The sequence below is a fragment of the Ceratotherium simum genome, chromosome X (assembly GCF_057802395.1).
Source record: "Ceratotherium simum simum isolate JZ-2026a chromosome X, ASM5780239v1, whole genome shotgun sequence".
NCBI lineage: Eukaryota > Metazoa > Chordata > Mammalia > Perissodactyla > Rhinocerotidae > Ceratotherium > Ceratotherium simum.
This window is the reverse complement of record NC_141940.1, coordinates 39,296,787-39,322,540: the sequence shown is the minus strand read 5'-3', so window position 1 is coordinate 39,322,540 and position 25,754 is coordinate 39,296,787. Positions and strand designations below refer to the sequence as shown.

Below are 25,754 nucleotides of genomic sequence, written 5' to 3'. Positions count from 1 at the left end.
CAAAGGAATGAGCATTATTTCCTTTGGGTTTTCAAAAAGTAAAAAGTAAAACCAACCTTGTAAAGCTGAGGATAAAAAGTATAAAAGCTGTCATAACAAAGCCAAGTGCTTAGCTCAGTCCATAGTATGAGCCTGCTATATTCATAGCCGGTAATTCAGGATAAAGGCACAATCCTAGGGTACTCTGTAGATTTCCTTGCTGACCAAGCTTTAAAATCTGTCTTAACTAAAACTACAACTTCCTTCTTTCAGGAACTCTACCTTTCATTCATAACTCCCGCAACAAAATGTGTCAAGTAGGAAACAGATGCTCTTTCAGAACCCATTGACTTGGTCTTTCTCATTGGGCACTGTATTAACTGCAGGAGCTTTTAGTGGCCCATAGAGAAAAGCATCACAGTCCTCTCTGTAATGAAGACAGGGTTGCCTCAGTCCTGCCAATTCCAGTTGGTTTTGGAATGAATTTTCCTCACTTGGGATCAGTAGGTACTAACCAATGGAGATACTGGTTTCCAAGGAGTTAGAGGAATGTGACAGAAAGGAACCAGCACCTTCTTCCAGCTAATTAAAAACAGAGAAAGGTGATACATTCATTTAAAATGAAGACAAGCCCTCATCATCAAATCATTATTTTAGGTGAACGTGTCTGTGTGTCTGTGTGCGTGTTCAAGGTTGGAGAGAATCATTTAAAGAAAGATAGGATCTGAGCAGCAGAAAATGCAAACTTTCCATTCTGTTGTGCTAGGGGATTTCAGACGTGCCACATAACCTCTAAAAATAGAGAGCATTCTATCAGCCTATCATGCCCTGCACAACCCCCACCAAATTAATCTTCCTAAAGAAAAATTTTGGTCATAATATTAAAAAAAGAGTTTGCTTAATCACTCCAGCCCATACCAATATCTCCTTTTGAGGACGTGCGCTCCACCATTTAGGCTTTCAGTCAAATGCACTGCTGCGTGGTTAAGCACTGCTGTGTGTGTGCGTGTGTGTGTGTGTGTGTGCATGCAGTCTCCCTAAGTAGAGGTCTGGTGCTTGTAATGTTTTCATTCCCCACAGTTCCTGCATCAATATTTAGTCCCCAGAGTGCTTTTTTTTAATGTTTGTCTAGTAGGCCTGACCCTCACACAACACAATGAGAAAAACAAAATACAGAGCATAGTCTAGGACCTCTACTTCTATAAGTAAAGGTGGTCATTAAATAATTGACATAAATAAATGTGCTGTTAGTTAAAATGAAAAGCTCCTTTGAGGGGCCGGCCCCATGGTGTAGCGGTTAAGTGCCTGTGCTCCGCTGCTGGCGGCCCGGGTTCGGATCCCGGGCGTGCACTGACGCACCGCTTGTCAGGCTATGCTGTCGCAGTGTCCCATATAAAGTGGAGGAAGATGGGCACAGATGTTAGCCCAGGGCCAGTCTTCCTCAGCAAAAAGAGGAGGATTGGCATGGATGTTAGCTCAGGGCTGATCTTCCTCACACACACACACACTAAATAAATAAATAAATAAAAAACAAACAAAAAAAAACTTATAAAAAGCTCCTTTGAAATAGCCATTGAGGGTATTATGCAAAGTGAAATAAGTCAGAGGGAGAAGGTCAAATACCATATGATTTCCTTCATTAAGTAGTAGATAATAACAACAATAAACAAACACATACATGATGTAATCTATGCAGAAATAGAAGTATAATGATGTATACCTGAAATTTATGTAATGTTATAAACCAATGTTACTGCAATAAACAAAAAATTTAAAAAAATAAAGTATTTCTTTACAAAAAAAAAGAAATAGATGACAGAGAAGCGAATTTCTGCATAGCAATGCGTATTTTTTTCCCCATCAACTTCTACTATAGCTTATGAGAGATCTCGTGAAATTAATTTTGTTAAACATTTTTGGAAGACTTCCATTAATGCAAGTCTTCTCAGAATAGACACCAAATTACTTCCCTGACATATACTTGATAATTTCATCTACACACATTTCTAACTCCATTGCAGTGAACTTCCGTATAGTGAGTGGCCTACATAAAGGAACAGACTCGCATCAGAGCTGTAAAAACTGACACGATTCCTCACAAAACTTGTAATCACAGACGAAAACCAGGCTTTACTTATGCATGGATTTCATTTCTTTAACTTTTTAAAGACAAGGATATTAGGAAAACCTTTTAAACCCAGACAAGGATATAAACAGATGCTATACATGCAGTTGGGAGTTACTTCTCACTGGGGCAGGGGAAGGATGATTGATTTGTTGATATCTGGTCTATGTCTTCTTAGCAGATTGTCTCCGTTACAAGTATTCCTCTATTCATGACAAGCCAACCACAATGAGCTCAGCTGATTATGGCCATGGGGTTAGGAGGCCATTTGACATGGTAGAAAGAACACTGAGCAGGGGGATGGAATATTTGGTTCAAATCTCAGCTATGCCACTTACAAGGGACCTTGGGAAAGTCTCTTTACCTCTTTGAAACTGTTTCTTCTAAGCGTCTTCACATTTAAAGCGAGAGAAAGAGCATTCACAGGCTGGCTGGGAAAGCCTTTTATAAACTATGATGTGCCACTTGGGCCTTGAAACTAACCTCCCAGGCTTGCGATCTTATGATTTTTAAATTTCTTTGCTATCTTACTTCTCCCAACTCCTGAGATCCCCATTGCTTTATTTTATATAAAGTTGTCAAGGTGAGGCTCTAAAGTTGGTGGGATGGCTGTTCTATAGGGAAAGTGTAAGAGCTTTCGGGACAGTTATTTTTTTTCTTATTCAAAGTTTTTTGCTTCTGCTTGCGAGTCCTCATCTAAGTATGGTCTAGGCCAGTGGTGCCAAATCTTTTTGATTGTGTAATCCTTTTCAGTTAAAATTTGAGCATGCTTCCTCTCTCTCTCTATATATATATAACATTATAAATAATTATATAAATTATATGTATATATGTATATGTATACTCTGCATATATATGTATGTACATATATATTATGAAACACACATAATAAATAGAAAATGTAAAAGGATTACAGATGAAATAAATAGAATGTTAAATATCTGGTTAATTATGATGGCTTCATTATATTATTAGCTAATATTTCAAGGCACAATATTTACTTAGGACAAGATGTTTCATTATTGAGAATGAGTGTGAATCCATATTTCATACAGTCTTCTTGATTATTCTTGCATTACTTTTTTGCCTACTTCTTGTCAAGTATAATTAGATTGTCGTGGTTTTTACCTCATATGAAAATGATGGAAAAACTCATTCTAGGAGTAGGAGAAGTGTGAGCACTGCCATTTTCATGTGCTTACATTATTAGCATTATCTTCAATACAAGGTTTATTTGCAGGAATCTTCTTAAGCCACTTGCTCATTTTACGAAGGTTAATGTAGTTAGATAATATAATCCATAAATCCACTTAACTGAACCCAAAGAAATAGCAATATCTCTGGTATACATACAGGAAAAAAAAGTGAAGGCCCCAGGGTCACCGCCTTCCATCTTGAGGATTCCTACTCTTCCCTCAGAATACCTTACAAAGCATATGCAACAGGAAAGCCAAGGATAGATCCACCTGGTGAAGGTTCCAATGACAATATGTGTATTACATATTTGAAAGGCTTAATAATAGCAATAATAAAAGCTAATACTTACATAGAGCTTATTGACTACACACTGTTTTAAGCATTTTATATAAATTAAATCATTTAATCCAAATCTTAATTTCTTTCTAGATTTTATAAATTTAAATGGAAATAGAAGTTGTAATATTTTCTTTTACACCCCAATAGATTGATTTGCATGCACCACCCCCTTCCAGTTGTGGAGACCACTACTGATCCAGGCTCCGAGATTTAGAATCTCTGGATAAGTGGGACGCTTCTACAAAGTACATCATAGCAACTCTTTCCGATATCTTGCCACTACAGTTTCACGCCTACTGATAGATGACAAAAAACAGGGACTGGTGACATGGGAAGCAATCCCAGGCAACTGAAAGCAGAGGGGAAAAACTGGATGAGGAGGCCATGGTAGGGAAAATGGGAATGAGGGATGGAGAGCTAGAAATGCCAGAGCAAGAGCGATAGAAACCTGGAAGGAGAAAGGAGGAAGTTAGAGACCAGGGAGGAGAGAGAAGAACAAGAAGAGGAAAGGGGTAAACAGCTGGTGAGGGATGATGAGGGCAGACTCTAGCAAGAGAGAATATGTCACACATTGGCATGCAAGATGCTTACCAATGTTTTGATATCCAGTGTCTCTGACGTATGGATTAGCAGGGCCAGTACAAGGAAAACTGGCAGTCTCTAAAGATTTGTGCACACAATTCCTCCCCAGGTATGCAGGGTAAGCCTGCCTCCTCTTATCAGAGAGGCATATGCAATTTATCCAAGCAATGCAAGGATAGGGCAATGCTTAACCTAAAGAGTGGCTCTCTAAAGCTATAACTACAGGCAGAATGATTCTTAGGCAAGGCAGGGAAGATATTTTGGGGGTATGGGTGGTGAGGAAGTATCCCTGTGACTCTCTTCAAACCACACTAGCCAGATGACCAAGGAGGGGGGAGCACTGCACATTCCTGCAGGAGTGCAACTTCAGGTGTTAGGAACTTCCAGCATCAACAGTAAAAAGCCACAGCAAGTGATTTACGTCTGAGGCAGCTGCCAAGACACCACTCCAGATGGTAGAACACTGTCAAGGGTTGCCCTCTGTATATCACTGCAACACTAGAAAGCATGATAAGACACTCTAGGGGCAAGGAATTGTCATAGTACAGTAACATGGTGTCTGACTTAAATCATCAGAGCTGGTGGGGCGAGGTCACCCAGCCCAGATCTTTCATTTTACTTATGCGTAAACTGAGACCCGGAGAGGGGAAAGCACCAGCCCAAAGTCATCCAGTCGGCAAAGTGCAGGCATGACACTTAGGTCTCTGGATAACTAAAGCAGTGCTCTTGACTCCACAGCTATGTATGTATCTCCTCCTCCAGCTCCTTGGCTCCTTTCTAACAGAAGCCTCCCTCACTAGTACAGATAATATAGTCCATAAATCCCATTTTGTCCCAATATGATGAAAGAAGGGATTAAGATAACCATGAACATCTGCTGGGCTATGATTGCATCTTGATTCAGTGCAGAGACACTAAGTTTTAACATTATCATCAATCATCCTCAACCTAAATAACTATATTGAAATACACAGGGACCCTTAATTTTTTACCTCCCTCCCCTACTGCCACCCAATGGCTACTTCCCTGCTCAAACGCTGTTCCTTTCCCCCGACAAGGAAGAACAAGGGAAACTCAACACCATCAACTTTGCATGAGGTTAAGGGGTTTTAAGCAAAAGGTTTGGTGGGGAGGAGGGTGAAATCAATGTCAAAAAGAAAGTTTGTGATTGTTTGGCTCACAATTATTCATGAATCTCTTCACCTTGGAGGAAGAAAGCATTGCTGGTAGTAAAACAAAAGCATTTTGCCAAGTCCCTTGCATTGGTAGGCACAGAGTAAAAAGCAATCAGGCAAAAGAAGAGGCAGGGACAAAAACACAGAGGAGTTAGAGCAGAATCCCAAAGCAAGTTATGGGAACCAGAGTGTGGGAAAGAGCTAGAACACTTACAGCTAACAGGATCTAAGAAAGATATGGAAATGACTGCCATGGCTCTCTGCCTTCTTTTAACAGAAGGGATTCTTCCCTAGACAGGACACTCTCATCTGCTTCTCAATGACCTAACAGCTAATCCGGGATGTGGAGAGTAGGGCTGGAACCATACCCATCCAAATTGGTTGGTTGGTTGGTCAGTCCATCATGAAACAGCTTGTAGTGCCTACTGGCCCTGCAGAGTCTGAGAAGACCCAGTGTCTGCCCTTTAGGAGTTCATAAAATAGTGGAGAGCAGACAAGTCAACAGACTTCTGTAGTTCAGCATGAGAAGAATGAGGAGAAGAGTAGATAACTTCAACCTGCAGATCATGCAGCCTTCATGAGGAGGTTAAGTCTGTGTTCAGTTTTAAAGGATGAGTAAATAGAAGCAAGTCAGCAGAGAAAGGGTAGAGCTAGAGGAAGGAGAGTACATGTCAAGAAAATAACAGGTATAAAACCTGGACTATATTAAATAACATAGCAGGTTCCTTGAACTCTAAATAGGTCAGTTCATGTGTATAGCTTTGTTTTATTTTCTGAAAGGGGAGGCTCCGAGTGATGAGAGATAGTGTTGGAGAGGTAGTTAAGGGCCAGGCCATGGAGGACTTTGTAAGCCTACTAGAGTTAAGATTTTATTGTGAGATCTATGGGTAGCCATTGAAGGATTTTAAGCAAGAGTTCCATGATCATATTTATGTTTTGGAAAGATTATGACAGCAGAGTGGCAAACGGATGGGAAAGAGTGAGACTGGAGGTTGGGAGACCAGTCTGGAGCCTATTATAGTAATTCAGGCAAGAAATTATACAGGCCTGGATTGAAGAAATAGGTATGGGGGAAAGGGGATGGATTTGAGTTCTATTTAGGAAGATAAATGGACAGGATTTGATGATGAATTGGAGGTGGTAGTGGGAAAAGGAAAGAGAAGACAAGAATGACTCCCAGGTTTCTGGCTTGAGCATGGAGTGCTTGGTGGTGCCATTTGCTGAGATGGAAAAGATATAGGTAGGACTCAGGAAGGAACACATCTGGTGGGGGTTGATGATTGAACTCTGTGTGAGACATGTTTCTGCTGTCAGTGAAAATCCAAGCAGAAATATCTAGCAAGAAATTTGACAATGCTGACCTGAAGATAAGGAGAAAGGTCTGAGCTAGAGATAGAGATTTAATATTTATCATTGTATGGGTGGTAGATGAAATCCCTGGAATATATGAAACCACCGTGGGAGAGACCTACAGTGAGAAGAGAAGTAGGATGAGGACAGAACCCTGGGGAGTCCCAATCAAAGTAGGAAAGAAACTAGGAGAGAGTAGCATTATGAAATGCAAGGGAACAGAGAGCTTCAGGTAAGAAGGAGGTGTCTCATGTAGGCGAGAAGTCAAGGAACATAAGAATGAAAAATGTCCATTGGAGTTGGCAACAAGCAGGTTAGTGGTGAACAGTGTTAGCAGTGACGCCAGCTTGCAGAGGGCTGAGAAGCGAGTGGGCAATGAAGGCAAGAAGTTTGAGTGCAGGCAGCTGGAGCAAGGCCTAGCCGCCCAAGGAGGTCATGTGCAAAATGAGCTTTCACTTGGGAGCAGTAGAAGATAAGGACATTGGTGTGTGTGTGGTAGTGGTTGGTCAGGACAGGGGTGTAAGGGGTACACAGGGAGGAGGGAAAGATGTACCCAGGAATTGCTTAATTCAGGAGAAAATGAAAAGTCCCCTTGGTAGCCATGGTACCAGTCAGCTGACGCAGAGAACGCCAGCTGTTTGCAGGAGGAGAGTAAATTGAAGGACTAGTGGTTAATGCATCTGAGCTCTGGAATTTATGGGAAACACACTTTGCGACAGAGAAGTAGCAGGATGCAGGCAGGAGATAAGGAATTAAGAAACCTGGGCTGTTTCACATGAAACTCAGGCTAGCCTCATAAACTCTCTAGCTAGAACATAGCTTCCCAAGCCATAAAACAGGGGCAAACAGCCCTTACCAAGGGGAGAATCCCAACATTCCCTGTGGTTTGGGATTATCTGTGATAATGCTCCTCTAGACGGCATGGATAATTAGGAGCTCACCATGCTGTATACAAACACCAGAACACTGTTAAAACAGGGAAAACTCTGAAGCTGTATTAACGAATAGTAGGCTTAGAACAAAACAAACCGTCCCGCCTGCTCGCAACTCAGAAAAACACACACTGATGGAGTATAATGCAGAGATAGTTTTCAAATCCAGTAGGGAAAAAAGGGAAGGGATAGAAATGTCAACCTAAAATATTTTGTTCAATCCAATGGCAGAAAAAAAAAACACCAGGGAAGAGAACAACTCAAAAAAAAAGTTCTACCAGATAATAACACCTACCCCCAAGAAAGAAAACTGAAAGTCAAACATTAAATCCAAATTTAAATGTCCAGAGAAGAAACCTGTTAGTTTAACATTAGTAGGCATGTCATTTTTCAAAGTTGACATTCTCCTAAAGTAGGCTAAATAAAGTTTAGCCACTAACAGGCTAGGGACCTTGGGCAAGTGACTTATCAGTTTATTTGTTGCATACAGATAATAATGCAGACCCTGGAAAAAGATGCTTTGGAGCATACAAAGCAGCGCGCTGACACTGGGCAAGGGCTTTTACCAGGCAGGGCATACCTTCAAGAAATCAGTTTGAGATAGCTTAAGCCAAAAAGCGTTGGATTGCAGTTGTACAGGAGTGGTAGGTGTTGTGTAAATGTCTAAGTCAGTTCAAGAGGACTTTGGCAAAGGAAAAGTACACACTGCCCAGCAAGCTATGTGCTTGATGTCTCCCCAAGGCAGGAGACAGACCTGCCAAGGGCTGCAGCATATCTCGGGGGTGACCCAACGTTCCGTCCCCCTCCCGGATCGCAGACCTTGAGAGGAACAGCTTGAAATCCAAATGGGGCCCTCTTCTAAGCTAAGGAAAACAGTCTCAAATCTTTCTGACATCTGCACAAAAGGGGTACTGAGGGGCTGCCCTGCAGGGTCAACAGTGCTGGGGCCAGTTTAAACAATCCTGCTTGGCCCTGGGAATGCAGGAGGGTAGGGGGGATGACTAAAAGGGACCTGGCAGCACGGGCAGCTTCAAGCATCCCTGTTCACAGGATCTGTCCCATGTGCACCGGCCTCCTGATCTACTTGGGAAACAGGACATCCCTGCTCTTGACTCATGAAACACAGCTTGATCTGGTTCACTAACCTTGACAAACATTCCCAGAACCTCCAGACTTCACAAATAAACTTTTAGGAACATGTTTAACTGCGTGAACTCTGAGTCTTTTAAATATTGAAGAAAAAATCTGTGTGGTGATATTCTATTTTCCTCCATCCCACGCCCCTTCAACCACTCATGTTTTCAACGGAGAAGCCAGACTAGGGCTGCAGATGTTTGGAACCCAAATGAGGAAAATCCATTGCCTTCCATCTTCAAAGATCGAAATCTCAGCCACGGGTTAAACAATGAGGTCATCCCAGGCATGTTTGCCTTGTGTGGGACTGACCTCCGTCCAGATATATAATAAGATTTTCTACTTTTAAAGGCTCTCCAACCCAACAAACAGTCCAGAGTTGTCTCTCAGTTCCCTGGCTGTGAGGTCTGACCCCCACACCCATCAGGAAATGCCCTTTTGTGTCAAACTTCAAATCTCATCTGCTTCCACTTGGGCCATTTTTATTTGCTATATCTTCACAGAGGTAAAGTAAATCAATAAGAATCACCTCTTAGGAAAATGGGTAGAAGATATGTCTAGGAAATTCACAGAAGAAATACAAACATGCAATGAATATGTGAAAAGACACTTAAACTCACATGTAGTCTAGGAATTGGGATGATTTTCACCCATACTAGCAAAAATATAAAGTGTTGGAGAGTATAAGACATGGACACTCTTGAACAATGCTGATGGGAGGGTAAATTGGAATACTTTGTGGGGTAATTGAGCATTAGCTTTGAAAATTAAAAATGCCTATTACTCTTGTATCTGGTAATCCTAGTTTACCTTAGTATCTATGCTAGAGATGAGTACAAGGAGGCCTGTTCAAGGATTTCCACCGTAGCACTGTCATTTTTTAAAATAGCAAAAATTTGGGAACAACCTAAGTGTTCATCAAAAAGGGAATGGCTGGATTAAACTACGGGGTAGAAGAAAAGATCTTACGGACATATTAAGTGACCAAAAAGGCAAAAAACAAAACAAGCACAGAATATATACTTATGATTATATTTTCAAAAAAACCCAGAAAATGAAACTTATTTTTATACATATTTGTACATATTTCCGATTATGCACAGAAAAACACCAGAAAAACAATAATGAGACTGAGAGAGCATCAAGAGAGACTGTTGCTTTGTCTGCACCGCTTGCTGTTAAGAATGTATTCATATATTTATTGTAGAATTATTTTTTCTAAAGTGTTTCCCGGTCATAGAGCAGAGGCAAGGCATGGGCCTTGGTGGCTACAGAGAACATGACTTCCCTGGGAGGCAGCAGTGGGTAAAGTAAATAGGTGAGAAATCAAAGGACCCAGGTAATAGCCCGAATCTATCATCAATTTGCTGTGTGACCCCAGGAAGTCATTTTCCTTCTCAGAGCCTGTTTCCTCTGTACCATCAGTGGATAAGAAGAGAAGCTCACTAAGATAACTTCCCTTTCTGATATATTATGATTCTCTAAATCTATGCCTTTAATGTATAATGGGTCTGGTTCCTTTTGATGAGGAGATGGCTTTTTATTCTCTTCCTTCAAATTCTGGCATAGTTTGACATTTCACTTTACTGCAAATGGAAGATAATGAAAGAGAAGGTAGAACGGTCACTCTGTTCTCTGTTTGGCTATGTTTTTGAGGGTTTGGTTGACCTATTTATGCTACCTTCCTTTGCCAGTGTAAGCTTTCAGGCTTGTTTGAGTGTGATGAGAATGCAAATATGATGCTGGAAGTCAGAAGATCTGAATTCTACAGGGTCGCAATAAATTCTGGAAACGTAGATTATATTTGATTTTTTTACATATTGAACCCCCTTGAATATTTTTTCTGAATTATACTAAAAATGCAGGTTTATTCAGTGAAAATCAGAGCTACAAATAATCTGGGGCAACGCATCACATATGCATATACAGGGATTGATGGAAATGTGTCAATGTACTGTGTTCATTGCAATTTGCACAACAATTTGAACTGTGCATTGCTAATGAGGGACAATACTAACACACTGAATATATTACATAATGCTTTTAAACACATCCTATGCTTTAACATAATATTTATAAATCATTCTTCATGTATAGTCACCTCTATTTCTGGACTTTATGGCTACACTGTACCCTTGATTTTGGACGAGTCACATTCCTAGTCTGTAGATAACAATTGGACCACTTGTTCCCCAGAGGGGTAGGGAAGAACCAAGTGGATATAAATGAGCTATGAAAACTTACACATATCTACAAACATATCACAATCTGGTTTTGCACAACCTAATTGCCTTTTGAAAATACTCCAGATGAAAACTTGAGGAAACCCTGGCATTAAGTCAATGAAGGAAACCTCTTCCTGGTCCCTCAGAGGCTTTGACAATCTAGTTCTGCCTATCATTATTTAGCACAGCTTCTTCCAGCTGGTCCTCATCACTTTGCTTGTTCCATGAGATCATAAGAGTAAATTCTAAGCAGTTTAATTCTGAAGAAAACACACACACTTCAGATAACAGCTCCTGTGACTATTTGTCTTTCAACAATGAAAGAAGCAACTTACTCTCGCTCCTTTCTCAGGAAGGCATTTACAGCCCCCACTGCAGTCTTGGCCCCCACATAGCTTTCCATAGGACTTCTTCTCTCCCTATTAAAAAAAAAAAGAAAGAAAAGAGTTAGTAAACTATATGAACCAAGAAGTGATGTTGCCCCACGGAACCTAATCCTTAGCCACGTTCTGCCTAACCAAGTAAATGTAGAGTGGCTTAATTATCTTATTTGATGGTGTCATGAGTCATATGAAACAAAAAGTCATCTTAAGCTAGCACCCTTTTAGGTCAGGTCTGTACCTCACTAAATAGCCAGTTTGGTAGCTGGTTTGGGAACTGTGACACAGATCCCTCCTCGTTGGCAGAAATTCCAGAAACACAATGTAAGAGAATTTCTCTATATGGGGCTGGAAATAGGCCCTAGACATATCCGTGTGTCCCACTGGACTGATATATGTGCACTCACTAAGAAAGCAGTGGCTGTGGCAGAGAACTGGAGAGAAATGCGAGTACTAGAAATACGAGAGATGCACATGGCCACCGTGTACTCTGCTCTCAGAATTGTCCTCCTCAGGATCCACTTTCAGCACACCATTCAAACCTTACAGTGACACCCCTGTGCCCAGGTAGTCAGATCCAAATTCCTCGGCTGGTACTGTACAGGATCTCCCGAACTCTCCACTTTCCTCTGTTCTTCTCTGCTTTGTTGTTATGATGATTATTATTACTAGCTGAATTTCTACAAGGCCCCCGCATGACCTGACATGTGCTGACCCTCTCCAACCTCCTCTCCTCACTCTCTCCCCGGCTCACTTTGCTTCAATCACACTGGTATTCATTCTCTTCTTTAAACACTTAAGCCTGTTCCTGCCTCGGGGCCTTTGCCCTAGCTGTTACTTCTGCCTGGAATGCTCTTCCCCTAGATGTTTTTTATTGCTGGCTTCTTTTCATCATCCATGTCTCAGTTCAATTGTCTATTCTCAGAAAGGCCTTTGGCCTTTCCCGACCATTCAACCTAGGGAAGCCCCCAGTTACTTCCAATCATATTACTATGTTATCTTCTCAGTGTTACATGTTCTGTCTCCTCCGACTAGAATGTAAGCTCCATGTAAGTAGGGACCTTATCTGTGTTGTCCAACACTGTATCCCCAATGTCTAAAACGGTGGATGGCATGTAAGGAATGTTTGATGACCAGGTGAATGGAGCTGGGATTTGAACCCAGGCATGACTAACTGAAAGCCTTGACTTTAACCCTTATGCCTTAGTGTTTTCCAAGTCCTCTGTCTACCAGAACCTCAATGCGAGGACTCAAAAATGAGGAAACTGTGATTCTGACCCCAGCCACCTTGGGAAAAAAGCAAAACATAAATTCTAACTATTATCTGTAACAAGAACTTTATCTCTGGGATGGATTTAGTATCATCCAACTTTTTTGTGTAATGTTGGCTGTTTTCTTCAAAAGAGAAAGGCATATTTATGAGCCAGTCTCACACTTAATCATCCTTGCCTTTTTGTACTGTGAGCCTTTTCCTAATTCCAAGGGAGCACTGTGAATTTCTCAGTTGGGCTCTTATCTCTTTAGACATTCCCACAACACTTTATCACTACAACACCTCGGGAATAAGGTAGTGATGGCAGAGCTATGACAAAATATTGCTATTTTACATTCCAAACACCTTCCTGATATGAGATATTTTCTCTCTCTTATATGCCTTTGACATAGTAAGTGCTATTGTACACTTTCCAGTTTGCCCTCCATTTTATGGTATATAGGACAGGCAAGTTTTCATAAGGGTGAGATCAAGAGGTGCTGTGAGAAGAGGAAGCTGGAGGCTGGCATAAAATAGAGAACAGAGAGACAGAGAAGCATTGAATTTAACCTTCACCTATGCTATCACCTTTGTCTAATGTTGAGTACATTTCTTGGGATTATGGATAATTTATATTTACTTCTCCATACACTTCTATATTTTCCAAGCAGTCTTCAATGAACATATATAATTAGTAAGAAAAAAAAATACATTGCTAAATGATAAAAGTCATCCTCTTCAAGGGAGAGGACTCAACAGGCGTTGCCAGAGTTCAAGTGGTATTTGTTTGGAGCTATGGCCTAATTCCAAACAATGCCTTTTGGGTGTTCCATAAAATTTGTCTATTGTGGATCAAAAGTTTCCAGATCTCTAACATGGAGCAAGGAGGCCCAAGGCAAGGCAGCTGAATAAGATGGGGACAAAATCCCAATACCAGGAGCTAAACAAAAATGTAAGGAGCAGAAGCTAAGGTTTCTTGGGAACTTGGCAGAACAAGGAGGCAAAGACACCCAGCTAAGCTAACAGACAGGAAGCCATCACTGTCCTCTGTCACTGAGAAAAGTAACCAGAGAAGCCCTACTGGCCACAAGGCAATTTCCTGTAATGCTGGCCCTGGCAGTTCCCCCAGGAGTCTTCAATTACAGTGAGGGGGGAAGGATAAAAGAAGTGGCTTCCAGGGAACATGACAAGACCAGGCCCTGAGGAAGTCTCTGCCCTATCCTGGCTTGTCTGGGGACACTCCAACCCCTGCTCCACCAGGCCACATAGCTGGTGTCATTCCCACCCCGGAATGCTCTCTCTCTTCCTCTCAAACTCCAACCCCTCCTTACACCCACAGAAAATTAGAACTGGTAAGCCCCTGAGAGATCACCTAATACAGTGATTCTGAACTCTATCAGACCAACACACCATTTTTTATTATAAGTATTTATTATTCTTTCTTGCTATCTTAAGAAGAAATTCATAAGAATAAGTTATAATAAGGATGCAAGCAATAATTTTAAAAGCACATATTATCCCATAATTGTATTGCAAAGAAAAAACAAAAGGAAAGTCATTTACAATGAAACACTGTGTATTTCAATATGTAAAGACCCATACACGACTATATTAGAAGACATAGTAAAGTTGTCAGAGGCCAGTGGCTCGGTGCAGGATCACCACGAATGCAACGGCCTGCTGAAGCAGAATGACACTGGGATGTGGGATTGGTAACTCAAGTGCCATGAATGGAGTTGCTATTAATGCAGTGATTCTCTGAAATAGTGAAAAACTCATGGTAAAGTTCTAGAAAAAAATTTCAATCTTTCCTTTATTTACTGGGTAGTTTTAATCAACAATAGTAGTGATACCATGAGAAAATTCATTTCAATATGTAAAATGTGGTTATAGTCTAGGCTGAGATAATTATAAGCAGAGTTTTTACCTCCAAGAATGTCCAGAGGTCTTCTAAATGTAGGGCAGGATGCAGGACAAGTCTGCATAGTGCACAGAACATCTATTATTCCCGGCCCCTACCTAAGAGTCCCCCCAATCATTTTGAGAACCAGAAATGCCTTCACAATTTCCAAAATACCTCCTGGGGGTAGAGCGTACTTCTGTTAAGAACCACTAATCTAATCCAAATCACCCATTTTACACATGAAAACACTGAAGGAAATTACTTTGGTCCAGGTCACACTGTTAGCGAGTGGACTCGAGCGCTTCTGACCCTAATTTCATGTTCTTCCCACTATGCCATACCTCTCAAGACCAAGTTTAAGTTCCATTTCTTTCATAACACTCCAGCTCAGTGAAAAGACACAGCACATACTATTATGTCCCACTCATTGGGCAAGTGTCACATGTTGCTGTGGGACAGTCCTTGCAATGTTCCTTAGGTTGCATGGCTGAGATTCTTGTTTCCTCAACCCACATAATGATGTCTATAAGGGAAAGGTTAACTTATTTTACCTCTTTGTATATTCCCACAGTATTACAGAGGCAACCTATGTTCTAGCCATTACCTGAAGCAGTATACCTTAGCTAAGCATCTAAGTGCTGAAGTTAGTCTGTATAGGCTTAAATCCCAGCTCTAATATTTCTGAATTAGGTGACCTTAGTCAAGTGACTTAATCTCTTTGATACCCAATTTTCCATCTGTAAAATGGGGATGGCAACGGTATATACCGTATAGGGGTTGATTGGAAAATTCAATAAAATAAAGCATGCAAAGCATAGTGCCTGGCTTATAGTAAGCACTCAGTGTCAGCTATTATTTTTCCATTAATATTAGCTATGCCACACTACTCAGCATTTCTATAACACTCTAGTCTCTCTCTGGAGCTGATAGTCAAGCGGTCTGCAACGATATGGCCATGCCAGTTTGTCTACGGCTGATGTCTACTCTGCTTGGTTAGACATCCATTTGGATTTGTTGATATCTGTGTATAACTGATTATTAAATATTTTTAACATCCCCAGTATCTCTTTGCTGATGCTGATTCCTTTGTCTAAAATGCTTTCCCTACCCCCTTTTCCCATTTACCACAAACTGAACTTCTACTCATTCTTCAAAACCATCTTCTTGGTGAAGACTCCACCAAATTCTTCCCTCTCAGCAATTTCAGGCAGAAGTTCTTACTCTCTTGTCTTTGCTAATGGTGCTTTGCCATATTTGACTCAATCGATGTTCCACTCTGCCATCAGAGTGGGAACAGGACTCTTTCTTATTCTTCTCCGTAACTCAGGCACTCAGTAAAGGGCTGAGAAATAACTGCTTTCAGAACCATTGAGTTATAAGTGTTAGATGAGCTCCACTTGGGATTCTCCTTCTCCCTTCGGTTTCCTGAAATAAAGAGTTACATCACAGTGTCCCTTCCACAAGCCATTATGCTTTTCCAGGCATCACCAGTGCATTCTGGCATGAGTGGTGCCAGGGATGACAATGACACAAAAGGGAACCCAGGAAGTGACATGGAATGTAAGAGAAGCTTAGTTGGAGTGACTGAATGGTTAGCAAAGCTGAGTTATTCTTGTGAGAAATTCCTCCAGAAGCCTAGGTTACAGAAGGCTGGTTGTGCAATTTTGACCACTGATTCAACAAGTATTTATTAAGCACTTACTATGTGCTAGGCACTGTGCTAGACATGGGGGATCGAGGCTGTATCATACAGCCACAAGTGAGACCAAATCCCTGCTCTCATGGTGTTTACAATCCAGAGGGGAGGACAAACAGTAAACAGATAAATATTACATCCATATTTGTCAGGTGATATGTGTTATGGAGGAAAATAAGCCAGGGTAAGAGCAGTAGGAAGTGTTGGGGTCAGGTTGTTATTTTATATAGGGAAGTCAGGGAAGGTTTTGCTCATAAGGTGACTTCTGAGCAGAGAACAATGTTTCTCAAAGCACAGTCCTTGGGCCAGCATCATCAGCCCCGGAAACTTGTTAGAAATGCAAATTCTTGTCCCCTCCCTGACCTACTAAATCATAAAATTTAGCAATCTGTGTTTTAACAAGCCCTTCAGGTGATTCTAATGCACAGTAAAGTTTCAGAACTTCTTCTGTTGTAGAAAATGAGGGAGCAAGCTATGTATTAATCTGAGGAAAGAGTGTTCCAAGCACAGGGAAGCACAACAGCAAAGGCATTAAATGAGAGAACATGCTTGATGTTTTGGCCAAGCAGCAAGGAGGCCAGAGTGCCAGAACAGAGTGAGTAAGGGAAATGGGGTAGATGATGAGGCCAGAGATGTAGCAGAGGCCACATCATGTAAGATTTTATAGACCACTGTAAGAACTTTGCCTTTGGAAAAACATTGAATGGTTTTGAACATAGGGGTGATACTTACTGATTTACTTCTTTTTTTTTTTTTGTGAGGAAGATCAGCCCTGACCTAACATCCGTGCCAATCCTCCTCTTTCTGCTGAGGAAGACCGGCCCTGGGCTAACATCTGTGCCTATCTTCCTCCACTTTATATGGGACGCCGCCACAGCATGGCCTGACAAGCGGTGCCTCGGTGCACGCCCAGGATCCGAACCCAGGCTGCCAGCAATGGAGGGCGAGCACTTAACCACTACGCCACGGGGCTGGCCCCCAATTTACTTTTTAAGATGAATCACCCTAGCTGCTGTGTGAACTACGGTGGGGCAAGATTGGAAGAAGGAAGGCCACCTAGGAGGCTGTTGTGGTAGTCTAGCAGAAGGATAATGGTGGATTGACCCAAAGAGTCAGTTGTAGAGACTGGCAGAAGTGGGAGGATTCTGGATATGTTTTGAACGTACAACTGCTAGGATTTGCTGGTGGATTGGATGTGGGACGTGACTAGAGGAGAGGAGTCAAGGATGACTCCAAGGTTTCTGTACTAGGCAACTAGACAGATGAAATTGTCATTTATTCAGATGGAGAAAACTCTTGGAGGGGCATCAGGAATTCTGGTTTTGAGATGTCTATTAGACATGTAACTGGAGAAATTGAAAAGCTGGCTGGCTATGGCAGTCTGGAGCTCAAGGAAGATGGCGAGCTTGGAGATGTACATGTGCTGCCTTAGTCAGCTGAGACTCGACTATGTTGTGATAACAAATCCCAAATCTCAATGGTTTAACATAACTAAGGTTTATTTCTTGCTCATGTCACAATCCAACGAGGAAAAGGCAGCTCTCCTTAGTGGCTTTCTTCCAAGGGTGACTTGGATTTCCAAGCTGCTTTTGTCTAGCAATTCCACCACCTTAGATGTTAATACTTGCTCTTAATTGCCCCTGATTGTGCTCATATTCCCCTTAACAAGAGCTACACATGTTGGACAGCATGGAAAGTAGGAGAGAACAGGGATTATTTGGCGAGCACCATCTCTGCCAACACAGGCATGTATATAAAGCTACAAGACTAGATGAGATCACCAAAGGAGTGAATGTAGAAAAAGGAAAGGGAAGACATCCTAGAATTGATCACCGAGGCACTTCAATGTTAAGAGAACATGAGGAGGTACCAGAGAAGGAGTCTGAGAAGGAGTAGCCAGTATGGTAGGTAGAGAACGAACATAGAGAGGGGTCCTGGAAGGCAAGTGAAGAAAGTATTTCAAGGAGGACAGAGTGATAAACTGTGCTAAATTGTTGATAAGTCAAGTAAGAAGACGTATGAGAACATACCAATGGATTTAGCAATCTGGTGATCTGGACCAGAGCAATTTCAGAAAGGAGAACTAGGGAAATGTGGTAGAACTGTAAGGCAGCTCTAAGGGCCCAGTTGAGGTTAGTGGTCATGGATGTAAAGGAACACCAGTTATCAATATTGTGAGGATTTCTTTAGCCTTGTTCAGCCATGTAGGCACAGATGCAGATTACCAGAAGAGTTGGATTTAACCAGGACTGGGTTCTGCTAGGTGAGAATGATAAAGAAAAAGAGGGTCAAGGGATTCAAAGGTATATGGAAAGAAGTAATTATAATGATGAGCCATGGATATAGGCATCCTAAGAAGGGAAGTGAGCACAGGTAGTGGATAAGAAGCAGTAAAAAAGGTAGTAGAATCAATGGATGATTGATCCTGGTGAGGTTAAAGAAATATGTGGGTTTTAGAACTGTGACTGGGTATCAAAAGAAAGAAGAGGTGGTGCTATAAAGAGGCTAAGGCTTGTTAATACTCTACCTAGTGCAAAACAAGACAGCCCTTGGAATATACTAAATACTTCCTGAATTAGCTCAGTAAATGGTTGTCAAAATGGCTGCTCAATCCTGGTTTCATACAAAATAACAAAACTATTTTGTTTTAATAATGTCAGCTTTCTTCAAAACACCTTTCACACCAAATCTCATTTGACTTTCTACCACAAATCTGAAATAGTGTTTTAGATGTATGAGTATGTGTAGAGACACACACATACACAATATTACAATGATTTCTTTATAGCTTCACCTATCCCTCTAGAGACTAAGTTCCTATGAAATGAAGATGTTGATTTGTTTACCATATGGTAAATCAATTTAAACCTCTAAGCCTCAATTTCCTCAACTATAAAATAGGGATAATTTTTGGTGAGAAAGACTGGCCCTGAGCTAACATCTCTTGCCAATCCTTCTCTTTTTGCAGAGGAAGATTGGCCCTGAGCTAAAATCTGTGCCCATGTTCCTCCACTTTGTATGTGGGACACCGCCACAGCATGGCTTGATGAGCAGTGCATTGGTCCACATCTGGGATTTGAACCTGCGAAACCCAGGCCACCAAAGCGGAGCACGTGAACTTAACCACTATGCCACCGGGCCGGCCCCAATAATATTTTACTTCATAAGGTATGGCGAGGTTGGAGATAACGCCCCTAGCAAAGTGCTTGGCACATATAGTATGCTCAATGTATGGTAGCTGGCATTATTTATAATTGTGGCATCTAGTACTGTGCCTGCTGGTACCTAATAGTGCTCACTCAATGACTGATTCAAATTTTAAAGATGAGGAAACAGAGGCTCAGCTGTTAGTGACTTCCTCAACATAGGCAGTTAAGTATCAGAGTTGGGATAAGAAACCAGGTATCCTCACTCTCTGCCTCTTGTTTTTTCCCACTGGACCCACTGCCACTAGTTCCAGGAACTAGCCTGAAATTGAGAAGTCAGGAAAAGAAAGATGTGTGTCGAGAGAGGTGCCTTTTTTTCCTTTTGTGTTTTTTATCAACATTGGTTTACTTACTTTACAGTATTACTTGTACTATTTGTACACTTTCTAAACAATCTTCATGTATCATTCTCATAACTACTTTTGAAACAAAGGAAGAATTTTTATATGTCAACTTTCCAAATTAGAATAAAAAACCTTAGTCTCAGAGAGTTGGTGTCACTTGCTAGTTAAGTGACAAAGTGAAGACTCAAAGCCAGGGCTTCTCTTTTCAGTGCACAGCTAAATTTCTAAAAGGGAAAAATAATACAAGATGCTGAAGTGTCTTTTATAGTCTTCATCCCCTGCTGGTGGCCTCAGAGTTCAGAAACCCAGAGAGGCCTCTTTGGCTGGATCAAACTTATTCCTCAGGCCATATTCATAATAATGGCTGGCACTCATTGAGCATCTGCTATGTGCCTGGCTAAGTACTTCATTTTTGTTATCTCACAGAACTGTCCCGACTACACTGTGAGGTAAGTAAGCACTGTTAACTGCCATCATTTCACAGATGAGGAAACTGAGGCTTAATGGGGTTAGTTTGCCTAACCAAGGTCACACAGCTAGTAAGTGGCACAAATTCAAACCCAGGTTTGACTCAAAATCTTAGTGCTCTTCCTCTAAGCCAGGCCCCCTTTAGCATCATCCTAGGTTTCTGAACTTTGGGCTAATCGTAGAGTCTGGCTTTACTTTGAGCAATTCTAAAACAAAACCTGTTCATTGAAATTTAAACACACACACGCATTAAACCCAGCTGAGTCTTGTCCCATGTTTAATGTGCACTTTCCTTTTAAGAACAGCTCCTTATGAGTTTATGAATGAGAGACTCTGTGGGAGCTGGCTCCTTACCAGGTGAGACTTGACACCCACACTTTATTTTAAGGATGAAGCTGACACCAGACATTGCTGAGTAGTTCAGGAAGGCATTTCCCTCCAGTGTCTGTCTAACTGTGTTCACACATACACATGAACACAACTGACGGGGTCAGGGGAGAGGGAGAGGAACAGGCATTCTGGATTTCACTTGGAAAAGCCCTAGCCAGCCAGAATGAACCAGGGCCTGAGGGGATGTAGTGTCCAGCTAGACTTTAAAGCGAATTTACCAAGCAAATGCTTAAGACATGCAAATAAACAAACTAAATGTTGCCCATGATGTTCTTAAAATAGATGCCTCCCTTTCCTTTGCCAGTGAGGACTTATTAAACAGCTATGAAAGAATAGCATTTCCTAGGGCCAGTCACTGAGAGCAAGTGAGGAATCTTCGAACTTTAAGGCTGGGAGGGGCCTGAGGACTAGAGGTTCCACAGTTCACACATAGTTTGGGTGGCTAGATTTAACAAACAAAAATACAGAATAGTGAGTTAAATTTAAATTTCAGAAAAACAACACAGAACTTTTTCACGTATGTCCCAAATTAGCATAAACGTGTTCCATGCAATATTCAGGACATACTTATACTAAGAATCTATTTGTTATTTGTCTGAAATTCAAATTTACTGAGCATCCTACATTTTATTTGGAAATGCTACAAGTAACATCATGACACACTTGTGTGACAAGTTCAGTTGTGAGATGTGTCTAAAGTAATTGCTAGTAATAATATTTAAAGTACGAACTGTGCAACTTACTTTTTAGAAAATTAAGAGAGTATTCAAGTTTCTTTCTGTAATTCAGTCACTCTTGCTCATTTGCATTCTAATATGCTTTCCAAAGCAGGAGGGAAAGGTAGAGTTAAAACTATCATTGTAAGGATTAGTTTCATTTATTTACTCAACAAATATCTATTGAGTGCCTGCTGTGTACCAGGCACTGTGCTAGGTGCTGGCGATATGATGATGAAAAAATTGAATATGGCTTGTACAAGAATGTTCATAGCAGCTGTATTCATAATAGCCCCAAGGTGCAAAGAGCCCAAATTTCCACCAATAGGTGAACAGATAAACAAATTGTGATATATCTGTACAATGGGATACTATTCAGGAAAAAAAAACAACAAATTATCGATACATGTAACTGCATGGATGAATCTCACAGACATTATGTTGAGTGAAAGAAGCCAGACACATAAGAGCATATTCAGTATGAATCCACTTATACAAAGCTCTAGAACACGCAAAGCGAATGCATAATGACAGAAATCAGAGTAGTGGTTACTTCTGCAGGGGTTGGGGGTGAAGCTGACTGGGAATGGAAGGGTACCTTCTGGAATGATGGACATGTTCTATACATTGTTTGCAGTGATGTTTATGAGAATACACATTTGTCAAAACTCATGAAACTGTACATTTATAATCAGTACATTTTATTGTTTGTAAACTATAATTCAATTAAAAAATAAATATAGTCCCTGCCATCATGGAGCTTACATTCTCCTATGGGATATAGATAAATACATATAGGAATATTTAAAGAATAATAATTGTGAAAAATGTAATGGAGAAAACTAGGATGCTATGAAAGTTTACAATCTTTAAGTCATTAAGACATAAACATTATTTCTTCATTCAACAAATATTTATTGAGTGTCTACTCTGTGCCAGGCACTGGATTATACCCTGGGAGTATACTGTTAAATAAAATAGACTTGCTCTCTTTCTCTATATTCTTGTAGAAAGACAGACACTGGAAGAGTAAATAATAATCTTTTGATTATAATTGTGCTATACGATACAAAGGAGACCAATGCAAGGATATGGGAACATGTATCATGGGCACTTGGCCTCTTTGGTGGGATCAGAGAAGGTTTACCTAAAAAAGTGTAGTTAAAGTGAAGTCTGAAGAATGAGAAAGCATCAACTAGGTCAAGGGATGGGAGTCAGGCAGAGGATCTTGCAGGCAGAGGGAACAATATATATGCACATGCCCTGTGGTGAGAGAGAGCACATAGGAGAAACTACAGACAGCCAGAGTGACTGAAACAAGAAAGTAAAGGGAAGAGTGACAAGAGACGATGCTGTGCAGGCAGGCAAAGACTTGCTCATGCAGAGTCTTGTAGGCCACGTTAGGGAGGTTGGTTTTATCTGCAGAACAACAGGAAGTCACTGAATAATTTTAAGCAGAGAGAACATGATCAGATTGATATTTTAGAAAAAATTTCCTGGTGGCAGTATAGATAATGGACAGGAGAGGGTGGCAGTGAGGTGGGAGACCAATTAGACTGTCAGCAGTGAGAGAAGACGGTGGTCTGAACAAGGGTTATGGCGGTTAGATGGGGAGAAGTGAATGAATCTAAGACATATTTAAATAGAAGGGACACGACCAGAAAGGAACAAGACTAGAACAAGGCTTTCTCATACCAAGGCCACTTCACTGATTTGAGGACAACTTTTAATGCACATCTGCTGTGTATAAAGCCACTGTGTTTGGCACTATGGAAAAAGACAAATATTTAAAAAACATTGATTGGATAGGTCAAGATGGCGGCGTAGGCAGACTCTGAACTCACCTCCTCCCGTGGACACAGCCAATTTACAACTACTCGTGGAAAAATTACCCCTGAGACAGAACTGAAAACTGGATAAGAGGAACTCCTGCAACAACGGACAATCCTAACTGGGGTAGAAGAGGCAGAGACTCCCTTCCGGAGAGGAAAAACGTCGCCTTCACAAGCCGCCAGCTTCACGGCCGCCGGGAGCAGCTCACAGGTACGCAGCCTCCCTGGAGGCGCGGGGTGGGCCCTGAGCCGGGGAGCGCCCCCGCTGTGGGCATTTTGTGGACCCAGCACAATCGACACCAGTGGCATAATATCTGACTTTGCTGCTACTAAAGCATTGGGGAGCACCCCCAGAAAACCCGGTTCACAAAGAAACTAAAACTGGCTCTTAAAGGGCCCGCACACAAACTCACCCGATCCAGAAAGCATCCTAAAATCACCAGAAAGAAAGGTGCACAGTGCTTCGGTGACAAGAGACTCACCTAATAGGCCCTGAGTGCATCTCGGTGAGGGGTGAGACCTCTCCGGGGACTGGGACATTGGCGGCGGCCATTGTTGTGGCCTGGTGTGAGCGTGCTGACACAGACGCCATTGGAGTTCTCCCTGAGACCTGCTAGCCCAGGGTCTGCTCCACCCGCTAGAGCACCGATTTAATCCAGCTCAGCCAGGGCAGGCAGCCCACCCTAGAGACTGGCCCCACCCAACAACAAGCCCTCAGGCAACGTGTGGGCCTGCATAGATTGGTGACTGGATTCTCTGCAGCCTGGCAACTGAGCTGACTTGAGCAGGGCAGGGTGTGCACAAGGAGCGGGTGGAGAGTGTGGGGTGGTGGCGGAGTGTGTGGGGCTCCCGCCTTGGAGAGACTGGGTCTGCTTGGGGAGGTCGGGGCGCTCACACGGGGCAGGACTGTGTTGACTGTGTGTGTGGACCTGTGGGCAACAGGGCTTGTCAGCTGCAGAAGACTTGTGCTTCTCAAAGACCCACATAGGAGGTTTGCCCCACCTTCCAAAGCCTGAAACAATTGGGTGCTCCTGTGCCTGAGGCCAGCCCCACCCAGCTGCAATCCTCAGAGAGCTGACAAGAGACCTAATAGGCTAGAGGTTTACAGCAATTGTAAGGCCCTGAGCCTAACAACCTGCCACACTGGGGGCGTACTCACTTAAAAGAAATACTGCAACACAAATGTGGTATTAGAACTTACAGCCAACTGTGCTGGGGCTCCCCACACCTGATAAAGAGACTGAAGGGCACACAACAACTACAAGCAGCTGAGCATTACAACAGCTGGCCAGGAGAATAACTCAGCCTCCCTGGGCGCCTATAGGGAGAGCTAACAGGCCACAATAGAAGGACACACGTAGCCCACATAGGGGCCACCCCTGGAACATTGAGAACTGAGGGAAGCATACTGGAAGCCTCCTAAGGCATCACTTACATAAGGTCACCTATCCAAGAGCAGGAGACGTAGCTGACCTACCTAATACGTAGACACAAGCACAGGGAAAGAGGCAAAATGAGGAGGCAAAAGAATACATTCCAAGTAAGGGAACAGGACAAAACCCCAGAAAAGGAACTAAGTGAAACAGAAATGAGCAATCTACCCAACAGAGAGTTCAAAATAAGAGTGTTAAGGATGCTCACTGATCTGGGGAGAAGAATAGATGAACTCAGTGAGAATGTCAACAAAGAAATGGAAGATATAATAAAGAACCAATCAGAAATGAAGAATACAATACTGGAAATGAAAAATTCACTAGAGGGACTCAAAAGCAGAGTAGAGGATACAGAAGAACGGATCTGTGAGCTAGAAGAAAGACTAGAAGAAATTACCCAAGGTGAACAGGTAAAAGAGAAAAGAATTAAAAAGAGTGAGGACAGTCTAAGGGACCTCTGGGACAACATCAAGCGCGCTAACATCCGTGTTATAGGTGTCCCGGAAGGAGAAGAACGAGACAAGGGGGCAGAGAATCTATTTCAAGAAATAATAGATGAAAACTTCCCTAACCTAAGGAAGGAAACAGACATCCAGGTACAGGAGGCACAGAGAGCCCCAAACAAGATAAACCCAAAGAGGCCCACACCAAGACACATCATAATCAAAATGTCCAGAATTAAAGATAAAGAGAGAATCCTAAAAGCCGCAAGAGAATGTCAAGTTACATACAAAGGAAACCCCATAAGGCTATCAGCTGACTTCTCAGCAGAAACCTTACAGGCTAGAAGAGAATGGCACGATATCTTTAAAGTGCTAAAAGGAAAAAACTTACAGCCAAGAATACTCTACCCAGCAAGGTTATCGTTCAAAATGGAAGGAGAGATCAAAATTTTCCCAGATAAGCAAAAATTAAAGGAGTTTGTCACCAAGAAACCAGTGTTACAAGAAATGTTAAAGGGACTGATTTAAGGGGAAAAGAGAAGACCACAAATAGGAAAAATTATCTATTTCCACGATTAGAACGTAATGGACACAAATGCAAAAAAAAGAGGTTAGATATGATATCAAAAACATAAAAGGAGGGAGGAGGGTAG

The 25,754-nt window shown here is 41.8% G+C and overlaps 1 protein-coding gene across 3 annotated transcripts in view; it reads right to left on the bottom strand.

The window, feature by feature from the left end:
• Positions 1 to 25,754, bottom strand: part of COL4A6 (collagen type IV alpha 6 chain) — a 273,049-nt gene that overhangs the window by 137,012 nt on the left and 110,283 nt on the right. For all 3 annotated transcript variants that reach the window (XM_087426525.1, XM_087426524.1, XM_087426526.1), the window contains one exon: positions 11,374 to 11,457. In XM_087426525.1, the coding sequence (XP_087282651.1) occupies positions 11,374 to 11,457 (84 nt within the window). The remainder of the gene's footprint in view (positions 1 to 11,373; positions 11,458 to 25,754) is intronic.